Source organism: Coregonus clupeaformis, chromosome 18, assembly GCF_020615455.1.
Source record: "Coregonus clupeaformis isolate EN_2021a chromosome 18, ASM2061545v1, whole genome shotgun sequence".
In the NCBI taxonomy this organism is placed as follows: domain Eukaryota; kingdom Metazoa; phylum Chordata; class Actinopteri; order Salmoniformes; family Salmonidae; genus Coregonus; species Coregonus clupeaformis.
The window spans coordinates 24,013,402-24,025,289 of NC_059209.1; the positions used below are offsets into that span (position 1 = coordinate 24,013,402).

The 11,888-nt window shown below is 45.9% G+C and overlaps 1 gene segment (V, D, J or C); it reads right to left on the reverse strand.

The window, feature by feature from the left end:
* Positions 1 to 453: 453 nt before the first annotated feature.
* On the reverse strand, positions 454 to 4,241 carry LOC121550760. The segment is given in 4 exon segments: positions 454 to 611; positions 2,759 to 2,854; positions 3,188 to 3,496; positions 4,074 to 4,241. Coding segments are annotated over 4 exon segments (600 nt in total).
* Between the last annotated feature and the right edge of the window lie 7,647 nt (positions 4,242 to 11,888).

Genomic DNA, 11,888 nt, shown 5'->3' on the forward strand with positions numbered 1-11,888 from the left:
ATATTTAATAATGACATATTTAGGTAAATATAATATTTAGGTAAATATTTTTGTATAAATTAAATACAGATTTTTTTGAAAATAATTTAGGCCTACCAAAATGACATATTGCAGTGCAACTTTAATAACCAAGTCTAAATTAAAATCATAATTTATCTACCTTCAAGATTTGCTCTGCTTATTTATCAGAAAACATAACCTTTATTCATGTGTCTGCAGTGGATAGCTACCACATAAGGAACAATACACCATATACAAAATTAAATGTGCTGCAATTAATGTCATATTTGGTAGTTGAAGCTATTGGAAGACATGGAAATCTATGGCTCACAATATTGTAGCATCTAAAAAATTAAGCAGGAAAAATAAAAGCAATACAAATGTAAAATCCATGTTATTCCCAGCCCACTACAACTCTATCCATACCTCTATCCATACATGGGGGGGGGGGGTCTCCTTTCAATGAATGTGTCTGCAGGTGCTGGGTCCTCTTCTCACGCTCCTGTGGTGCAGCAGGACAGAGATCCCACAGCAGTACACCATGCTCTTCATTATCATCACTGTGTAAACCACAGAGGCCAGGTTCAGACTAAACGTTGACTGGAAGGAATCTGGGGAAGAGAAAATAGTAATGATTCAATCTGATTGCTGGTTACAGGCATTGTGGTTTTTAAATACATTTTCCTATTAAGTCGACATATGCAACATTTACCGTGGATGGCATCTCAGCAAACACAGGAAATGTGCTGCAATTGTAGCATCTAAAACCATGAACAGATTATCTATCCGATCGCGTTTTGTTGTCCACTTAGGGCGATACAATTTTTTTTTAAAGTTCCATGCGACTCGCGCTGCAGCATCACAATACCTGGTACTCTGGTACTGGTTCTTTGACACGCTACTCACGCAGGTCCAGGAGTCGTTTCAGCAGTGGCATGTATTCATGGTGGCCAAGGGAAGTCAAATTATTTATTTTTCATCTTTCTCTGTTTCATAATTTTCAATTCTCAAGAGGCTGAATGTATCTCACATGAGAAAGCATCCGATCGAAACAGCGCCCCTCTGTCTCTCTACGTGTAGGCCATCTATTTGATGCTGTCTGGTCCAAACGAGTCTGACATTGTTGCCGCCCGTAGCATTGAAGGCAAGGGAAGCCAGCAGCATCTGGCCTCTCTTGACAAAAAAAGTATAAAAAATTAGCCAATCAGCATTGCGCTAAACTGAGCGAGCTAAACTGTGAATGGACCTGGCATACCAAAAAAAAAGTGTCAAGGGAAGCCAGCTTGGATTTTGCAACACTCCTATCAAATCCCATTGAGAGCATATGTCAATGACAGAAAAACTTGAATTGTTGCATCTTGTTGTGTTGTTGCCCTTTCCTAAATTAGCCATGGATGGAGATAGGGATTTGGATCTCTGTACTGGCCAATGATTATAACGGCGATTCTGATCCAACCATTAATTCAGACATTGTTGTGCCTCTAGCCTGAGAGGACGGAAGGTCAATATGTAGCTAGATGTAGAAGGTTAATGTTAACTAGCTAACGTTGCCCATGAATTAAAGTTAGGCTAGCGAGCAAGCATTTTAGCAGGTGGCCTAGGACAACAAAAAATAAAAGCATGCACTGTATGACAGAGTGATAGACCATTTCTCAACATGAAAGAGAGGAGGATGGCATTGGCGTTTCTCTACAAGTAGGGTGATCCAACATATTTTTCTACTTGCACGAACGCGCAGTAGAAAACAGAACCATAGACAGCCACATCATATTTAGCTTACGTTGATTGGACTAAATTGTTTTCGGTATCTTTTAGTTGTCACTGTATTAGACTAAGCAGAGGTGATTTGATGATGTTGAAAATGTTGAAGTTGAAATGGTGCTGGAATAGTGGAGGCAGATCCTGTTTTCTTTGCGACTTGCGGTAACTCTCTGTGGTTCTAAATCAATAGTTGTTTAGTGGTCCGAAAATTTCGGAAACATTAACTTGCTTGACCATGCTGTAGGTCATATAACTGTCTGTTACTATACATGCAATATGCTTTGTGGACTTCACTGGACAGAGGTTACATTCCGGTTTTGTGATAAAACAAAGGTGTGGTTGAATTTATTCTGCCACTGTGTCATCTTATTGTCTCGGCCTTTAGGCCTATATATCACGGCCGCAAAGCATATGAATTAACAGGTTACAGAGCAAACAACGCAATTATCACAACACATAGGTTGTAATATGGAATTTGTTTGGGGGGTGGGGGGGCTTCCCCAGTGATTGTACCCACGCACCGCTACTGCATTTCAGCCCGGGTTAGTTTTCGTTTCACACATGCTTTATACTGGTGGTGTATGTACATAAGGTATTTCAGGTTTATATTTTTAATACATCTGCAAAAAATTAAAAAAAACTGTTTTCGCTTCGTCATTATGGGTATTATGTGTGGATTGATGGGGGGGGATTAATTTAATGAGTTTTAGAATTATGCTGTAACGTAACAAAATGTGGAAAAAGTCAAGGGGTCTGAATACTTTCCGAATGCACTGTATGTGAAAGCGCCCTTAAAGGTAATTTCCAATTGAGCAGACATAAGCAGCGTTTACCGTGAATGTGTTCTCCAAAAGGTGCAATGGTGACAAAGCCCAATCGGATTTAATACCTGTCTAAATTTGTTCATTTATCCAACCACTTATATTTTCATTTTTTTTCTCCCTTTTTCTGTTTTTGAATTGACCCCAACCCTGCATGAAATACACATCAATTCTACCGTCGGTAAGATGCAGAGTCAGTGGCTCCTGCGTGTCATTTCTGAACAGACAGGTTGGTGCAGCCATGGTGGTTGGAGGAGCTTCAGTTGGTTTATCTGAGAATGAGATGGAAAAAGATTATATTAAATAATATTTTTTCAGAGCATTATGTAGGCTTCTGTCGGGTATAATTGTTATGAAAAAAAAGGCTGTTTTGTTTAAACTTGGGAGACTAAATACACAGCATTCCTACACAATTACCAAGTGTGAGTCCAATTTTTATGGACTTTCTTTTTTTCTTGGAAAAGGTAATAGTCCTTTTTACAAGGTTGAATACATAATAACCTACTCATATAAATATATTACATACATATTAAATTAATAATGATGTATGAAAAAAAGAATAGGCCTACATACTACTGAAAAACTTTTTAGATGACTGGCTTTACCTTTTGGTATCTCAACATCTTTAGGGCCCCCTTCATGCTCCACAGAACAGATGTATTTGTTCCTGTACGTCTTCTCTTTATCAATGATGATCATACTGGTCGTCTGTCCTTCCTTCCTCTGTTCCAGCACTTCCGTCTCTGCTTTGGGCACCTCCACTGTTCGGCCGTTTGCATCCTCCATCTTCCATGAAATCTTGACCAAGTCTGGAAACATGTTTCTAGCCAGACATAGCAGGGTGGTCTTCCCATTCGAATCAGGGTTGGACGCTGGGTAGACCGTCACTTTGGGTTCAAGTACGTGATTGTTGTCTGATTCTCAAGAGAAACAATAACATTTACAGTCTTCTTTAAAGGGACATCACACACAAGTTTTCAGACTTCAGATATAGTCTGTTGTCAAGATGAATCGTGATGTCCCACACCATTTGTTTCATATCCAGCTTTAATTACATACATAAATGAACTACATGTACCATTTTTTTTACCCATAACAACTGTCCTTTATGGAATGTCTTATTTCAACATAATGTAAATCATAACTTTCAATGTCATTTAAATCAAAAGATTCTTAGCTCAGTAAACAGTTCAACAAATTACTTTAAATGTATATCACAAATAACTGAGGGTGTATTTCTCTAAGACTAAGGACATGCAATATATTGCAAATTGTGCATATGGCTTCCTTGAAAATCAGAATGATCAATTGTACATGCTAATAACAAACTTTTAAAGTCATAATGAATAATACAATGAATAATGCAAATTTCCAGAGCAATACTGCAGGATGTTTTCTCAATTATTTTGGAAAGTGATTAGACAAATATATGAATTATTAAGGACTACTGCTTTGTTTACCTGCCGAAAATCAGAAGAATGGATCTCTTACCTGTCACATAAAGTCTTGTGCCAGAGCCAAATACAACTACCATACACAGTGAAAATTCCCTTGTCAAAAAGTAGTCTACACTGTGTCTTGGCAGAGCTTGTGTTAACTATACAAAGGTTCAGGGCCCTCATGCACACCAAATATCTGAGGGGGCACACTCAAAACATGCTTCATTCTACAGTATGTCAAGAAATATGTATATTTTTATGCATATCTAAGCATACCTCTTGAGCTTAAAAAATATATCTGAGGGGGCACGCACGCTTACGCACACACATACACGCAGGCACACACACACACAAAGAATGAGTTGGAACATGAAGCCTACTGCCAAAGTTTTAAATTAACTTTGGTGCTCCCAACTTACAAAAGTTAGTAGCACAACATAAACATTAGGAGCACCATGAATAAATATTTGTTTAATCGATTGCGATATAGCCTATATTTCTGAAGTACACGTTGTGTCATAGAAACTAATATGTAACACTGTAAAGACGTGTTTATTATAAAAAGCTAAAATGTTGATACAAATACCTGTTATTGAAATTACAAAGTTATTTGTGGAATATTAGGTTTCTACATTGTATAAAATCACTTTAGGCCTACTGCTGTGCTATGTCACATGGTAATGCACATTTCCAACAACAACAAAAAGTATGTTAATTTGTGTTAAGATAATAATGAAAATGTATGATGTAAATTATCACTGACTTGGGGTAGGAAACAAGAGAGTCCTGACCTGCATTTCATTCCAATAAGTTGGCCCTCTGTTACTCCTCCTTGCAGATCTGAGACAACTGGATAGGTGTAAGAAACAGCTCCCAATTTCTGTCATGTCTCTTTCACCTCTCTCTCTTCTGGTACCAGTAGAATATGTTAGCCCTACACTGGCTGACAACTTTGCAGTTGAAGGAGACACTCTTTCCCTCACTCCTATTATTAATTATTAATCATCACCCCCATATGCCATTTTTTAAAACCTCTTAAGGATCGGACCCTTTTTTTTCAATTTTTGCCTAAAATGACATACCCATATCTAACTGCCTGTAGCTCAGGACCTGAAGAAAGGATATGCATATTATTGATACCATTTGAAAGGAAACACTTTGAAGTGTGTGGAAATGTGAAATTAATGTAGGAGAATATAACACATTAGATCTGGTAAAAGATAATACAAACAAAAAAACGTATTAAAAAAACAAACATTGTTCCATCATCTTTGAAATGCAAGAGAAATGATCCTGAGTGGTGCAGCAGTCTAAGGCACTGCATCTCAGTGCTTGAGGCGTCACTACAGACCCTGGTTCGATTCCAGGCTGTATAACAATCCGGCCGTGATTGGGAGTCCCATAGGGTGGCGCATAATTGGCCCAGCGTCGTCCAGGTTTGGCCGGGGTAGGCCGTCATTGAAAAAAATAATTTGTTCTTAACTGACTTGCCTAGTTAAATAAAGGTTAAAAAAAATATATATATATATACAGTGGGGAAAAAAAGTATTTAGTCAGCCACCAATTGTGCAAGTTCTCCCACTTAAAAAGATGAGAGATGCCTGTAATTTTCATCATAGGTACACGTCAATTATGACAGACAAATTGAGGAAAAAAAATCCAGAAAATCACATTGTAGGATTTTTTATGAATTTATTTTGAATCAAATCAAATCAAATTTTATTGGCCACATGCGCAGAATACATGTCAGGAATAGCTGAATGTGGATGTGGTGCAGGAATCAGGCGCAGGACACAGAAGCTTCGTCCAACACACTTTAGTAGACGACCAAGCAAATACAAACGGGCCTCAAAAGAGCCCGGAAGCGAGCGATTACGCACATCGTGCGTAAACACCAAAATACAAAATAAGTGCGCACACAAGTGCGAAACTCTCCAAAACAATGGAGCAAAACCAATACAGCACCTGCTGACAGGCGGACAATTACACACAACACACGACTAACAAAACGAGAACTTATAGGACACATAATTAACACTGAACGGAAACAGGTGTACAACTAAGACAGAACCAAACAAACATCGATAACATACAACGGTGGCAGCTAGTACTCCGGGGACGACGACCGCCAAAGCCTGCCCGAACAAGGAGGAGGAGCAGCCTCGGCCGAAACCATGACAGTACCCCCCCGTTGACGCGCGGCCCCATCGTGCGCCGACCCCGGCCTCGGGGACGACCAGGAGGACGCGGAGCAGGGCGCATGGAATGACCACGGTGGAACTCAGTCAGGAGAGACGGGTCCAAGATGTCCCTCCTCGGCACCCAGCACCGTTCCTCCGGGCCGTACCCCTCCCACTCCACGAGATATTGGAGACCCCCCATCCGACGTCTCGAATCCAAGATGGACCGAACTGTGTACGCCGGAGCCCCCTCGATGTCCAATGGGGGGCAGAGGAGTCTCTCCTATCTCACAGTCCTGGAGTGGACCAGCTACCACCGGCCTGAGAAGAGACACATGGAACGCAGGGGTTAACATGATAATCAAAAGGCAGTTGTAACCTGTAACACACCTCGTTCAATCTCCTCAGGACTTTAAAAGGCCCCCACAAACCGCCGACCCAGCTTCCGGCAGGGCAGGCGGAGAGGTAGGTTTCTGGTCGAGAGCCAGACTCGATCTCCAGATGCGTACACCGGCCCCTCACTGCGGTGGAGATCGGCGCTCGCCTTTTGTCGACGGATGGCCCGCTGCAGATGGACGTGTGCAGCGTCCCACGTCTCCTCCGAGCGCCGCACCCACTCATCCACCGCAGGGGCCTCGATCTGGCTCTGATGCCATGATGCCAGAGCCGGCTGGTACCCTAACACACATTGGAAAGGGGTTAGGTTGGTGGAGGAGTGGCGGAGAGTGTTCTGTGCCATCTCTGCCCAGGGAATATACCTCGCCCACTCCTCCAGCTGGCCCTGGCAATACGACTTCAGAAACCTACCCACATCCTGGTTCACTCGTTCTACCTGACCATTGCTCTCCGGGTGGTACCCTGAGGTAAGGCTCACCGAGACCCCCAAGCGCTCCATGAACGCTCTCCAGACTCGGGAGGTGAACTGGGGACCTCGATCAGACACTGTATCCTTGGGTACACCGTAATGCCGGAAGACGTGGGTGAATAGTGCCTCAGCGGTCTGTAGGGCAGTAGGAAGACCCGGCATTGGGAGGAGACGACAGGCCTTAGAGAACCGATCCACAATGACCAGTATGGTGGTATTCCCCTGAGAGGGGGGAAGGTCTGTAACAAAATCCACCGAGAGGTGAGACCAGGGTCGTTGTGGAACGGGCAGGGGTTGTAACTTCCCCCTGGGCAGGTGTCTGGGCGCCTTACACTGGGCGCACACCGAGCAGGAGGAGACATAAACCCTCACATCCCTGGCTAACGTTGGCCACCAGTACTTAGCGCTAAGGCAGTGCACTGTCCGGCCAATACCTGGATGTCCAGAGGAGGGTGACGTGTGAGCCCAATATATAAATCGATCCCGAACCTCGAGCGGAACGTACTTCCGACCCACAGGACACTGTGGAGGGCTAGGGTCGGTACGCAACACCCGCTCGATTTCAGCATCGACCTCCCACACCACCGGTGCCACCAGACAAGACTCTGGTAGTATGGGAGTGGGCTCAACGGACCTCTCCTCTGTGTCATACCGCCGGGACAGGGCGTCTGCCTTACCGTTCTGGGACCCAGGGATGTACGTGATTTTAAATACGAACCGGGCTAGAAACATGTTCCACCGAGCCTGGCGAGGGTTCAGTCTCCCTAGCTGCCCGGATGTACTCCAGGTTACGGTGGTCAGTCAAAATGAGGAAAGGGTGTTGAGCCCCCTCAAGCCAATGCCTCCACACCTTTAGGGCCTGTACCATGGCTAACAGCTCCCTGTCCCCTACGTCATAATTTCGCTCCGCCCGGGCTGAGCTTCTTGGAGTAAAAAGCACAGGGGCGGAGTTTAGGTGGCGTGCCGGACCGTTGCGATAGCACGGCCCCTATACCGGCCTCAGACGCGTCCACCTCTACCTGAAATGGTAAAGCGGGATCCGGATGCGCCAGCACCGGAGCCGAAGTAAACAGGCCCTTCAGTCTCCCAAACGCCCTGTCCGCCTCAGCTGACCACTGCAAGCACACCGGACCCCCCTTCAGAAGAGACGTTATGGGAGCTGCCACCTGTCCAAAACCCCGGATAAACCTCCGGTAGTAATTCGCAAAACCCAAGAACTGCTGCACCTCTTTAACCGTGGTTGGGGTTTGCCAATTACGCACGGCTGACACACGGTCAACCTCCATCTTCACCCCTGACGCGGACAACTAATAACCCAAAAAGGAGATAGACTCCTGGAAAAACAGACATTTCTCTGCCTTGACATACAGGTCATGCTCCAGCAGCCTCCTCAACACTCGGCGCACCAGCGCTACATGCTCGGCTCGGGTAGACGAGTACACTAGAATGTCGTCTATGTACACGACCACACCTTGCCCCTGCATGTCCCGGAAGATCTCATCCACAAAGGATTGGAAGACTGAAGGAGCATTCATCAACCCATATGGCATGACGAGATACTCGTAATGACCCGAGGTGGTACTAAATGCTGTCTTCCATTCATCACCCTCCCTAATGCGCACCAAGTTGTAGGCGCTCCTGAGATCCAGTTTTGTGAAGAAACGCGCTCTGTGTAATGACTCCGTCATAGTCGCAATCAGAGGGAGTGGATAACTGTATTTCACAGTGATCTGATTGAGACTACGGTAATCAATACACAGGCGCAATCCTCCATCCTTTTTCTTCACAAAAAAGAAGCTCGAGGACGCAGGGGAAGTGGAGGGCCGTATGTATCCTTGTCTCAGAGATTCGGCTATGTATGTCTCCATAGCCCCCTTCTCCTCTTGAGACAGAGGATACACATGGCTCCGCGAAGCGCTGCTCCTGCCTGGAGGTCTATCGCACAATCCCCTGTCTATGAGGTGGCAATCGCGTCGCCCTCGCCTTGCTAAACACGATGCTATCTCCTCATACTCGGGGGAATGTGCATTGCGGGCACTTGGTTCGGACTCTCCACCGAGGTCGCCCCCACGGAAACACCCAGACATCGCCCCACACACTGGGCAGACCACTCCTTAAGAGCCCTCTGTTGCCACGAAATAGAGGGGTTATGGGTAATCAACCAGGGAAGCCCCAGCACCACTGGATATGCAGGAGAGTCGATCAGATATAACTGAATAGTTTCCTCATGACCCCCTGCGTACTCATCCTAAGTGGCGCTGTGACCTCCCTAATCAACCCCGATCCCAACGGGCGGCTATCTAGTGCATGTACAGGGAAGGGAGCATTGACAGGAAGGAGGGGAATCCCTAACTTAACACAAAAATTCCGATCAACAAAATTCCCAGCTGCGCCTGAATCTACTAGCGCCTTATGCTGGGAATGAGGTGCAACCTGTGGAAAACTGACAGGTATACATAGGTGCACAACAGAGAGCTCTGGGTAAGTGGGGCGCCTACTCACCTGGAAGGACTCCCCAGTGCGTGGCCTGTTGTCTCCTCCTCCTGGAGACCCTCCCCAGCACCTAGCCGCAGTGTGCCCTCCACGGCCACAGTTGGTGCAGGGGACGGCCCCCCTCGGGCTCCTTCTCCTCCTCTCTCTAGCGCCAGCACCTCCGAGCTCCATAGGGCTCGGCTCAGAGGTGCTGGAGGATGGAATGGACAGCCCCCACTCGGGACTTCCGCGGGTGACCAGCAGGGTGTCGAGACGGATGGACATGTCCACCAACTGGTCGAACGAGAGATTGGTGTCCCTGCAGGCCAGCTCTCGGCGGACGTCCTCCCGCAGACTGCATCGATAGTGGTCGATGAGGGCCCGCTCATTCCACCCTGCATCCGCCGCTAGAGTCCGGAATTCCAAGGCGAACTCCTGGGCGCTCCTCTTCCCCTGTCGGAGGTAGAATAGACGCTCCCCTGCCGCTTTCCCCTCAAGAGGATGGTCGAACACGGCCCGGAAGTGGCGGGAGAACTCCGCGTAGGTGATAGTGGCGGCGTCTATCCCCCTCCATTCGGCGTTGGCCCACTCCAACGCTTTGCCGGTGAGATTGGAGATGAGGGCGGAAACGCTCTCGTGTCCCGAGGGCGCCGGGTGTACGGTGGCCAGGTAGAGTTCCACCTGCAGGAGGAACCCCTGACACCTGGCAGCGGTGCCATCATACGCCCTCGGGAGCGTATGATGGCCCCCACTGGGTTCCGCAGCTTGGATGGGCGGACTGGCTGATGGGGGTGGTGAGGTAGGTGGAGGTGTGGGTACCCCTCTGTTCTCCCATCGGTGCAGAGTATTTATTACGTCCTGCAGGGCGGTCCCGATCTGATTGATCCTGTCGTCCTGCCCGCAGACGCGCTCCTCCCACGGCTCGGGCGCTGCTGCTGCTCCTGCTGATTCCATCGGTGGTGTGTAATTCTGTCAGGAATAGCTGAATGTAGATGTGGTGCAGGAATCAGGCGCAGGACACAGAAGCTTCGTCCAACACACTTTAGTAGACGACCAAGCAGGGACGGCCTGTTCAATAGGGCGATATGGGCGACGCACTGCCAAACGGGAAAAGGAAGGGATTTTTTTTCTAATCAATTATATCATGGCAACAGTAGTTATCAGTGTTGTAATCTATACTTCTGATCTGCCACAGTGCCACACTGCCACTAAATGTCGAATCAGGCTAAAGTCGTGCTTCAAATGGCTCCACCCCCTTTTGGGGCGATTTCAGTCAGATTGAAAATCACCCAGAACTTCTGTCATAGACTCCCATGTAAAATCTATTTTTTTCAAATTTCAGAGCCTTCAATACAATCTCAATGGGTGTCTGTGGGCTTGCACTTACGCTGCTCGTCATACGTTACGTAACCATGAACGTAACTGAGAAAAGAGTGGATTGTTTGAAAGAAAAGTTCCTTTTTGTCGGCGAACAAATTAAGATAAATTGGCAACGAAACAATTAGGACCTCCCAGACCAAATTTAATAATTCAACAGGTTTCTACTAAAGGCGGAAAGTCCTACACCCGAGGATTTTCCAAAAATTGGTACTGAACGAAAAAAGACATTGCCACTCACTCAACTGGATGACGAGGGATACAGGCTAGCTGTCCGCCGCCACAACGATGAGGTTAGTGTTGATAATCACAAGTTTACTGGATGTGGATATGGTGTAATAAAGGCAGTTTATTCAGAGGTAAATATATCTGGAATCGCGTTCACGGACCCGTTCAGTCAAACTCTTAGGGAGCTATAAATTAAGCCCCATTACTTACCATATCAGATAAGAGAAATTGCTGCAGCTACATATATTTTACATCCTGGCCCTACATAGTTCACTATTTGCATAACTTACCAAAATATTACATGTGGTCATATATGCTTGGAAAGTGGAGATGCCATAGAACGTCAAAAAAGTAAACATTGCTGGAGACACATTGCCGTTTTGGAGAAGACATCGCGTTTGCTAGCGAAGAGATTTGTTGTGGCAAATGAACTTGGGCTGGGAATTGCCAGGAACCTCACGATAAGATATATGCATCAGCATTGCGAGTCTCATGATTCTATACGTATTGCGATTCGATACTGTGATTTTATTGCGCACCATATGTCTGTTGCAGAGGGATCAGAAAGCCATGAGAACGAAGTTTTGATCAGTCATGGAAATAAAAGTGCTGAAAACAAATTGGCTCCCAATGTGAAAAGATTGAGAACAAGCTATGAAGGAACAATAATGGTGTTTTGGTGCAGGTACAGCCAACTAGCGCTAAAATATTGCGATATTGTCAATACAGTATATCGTAAAGTATC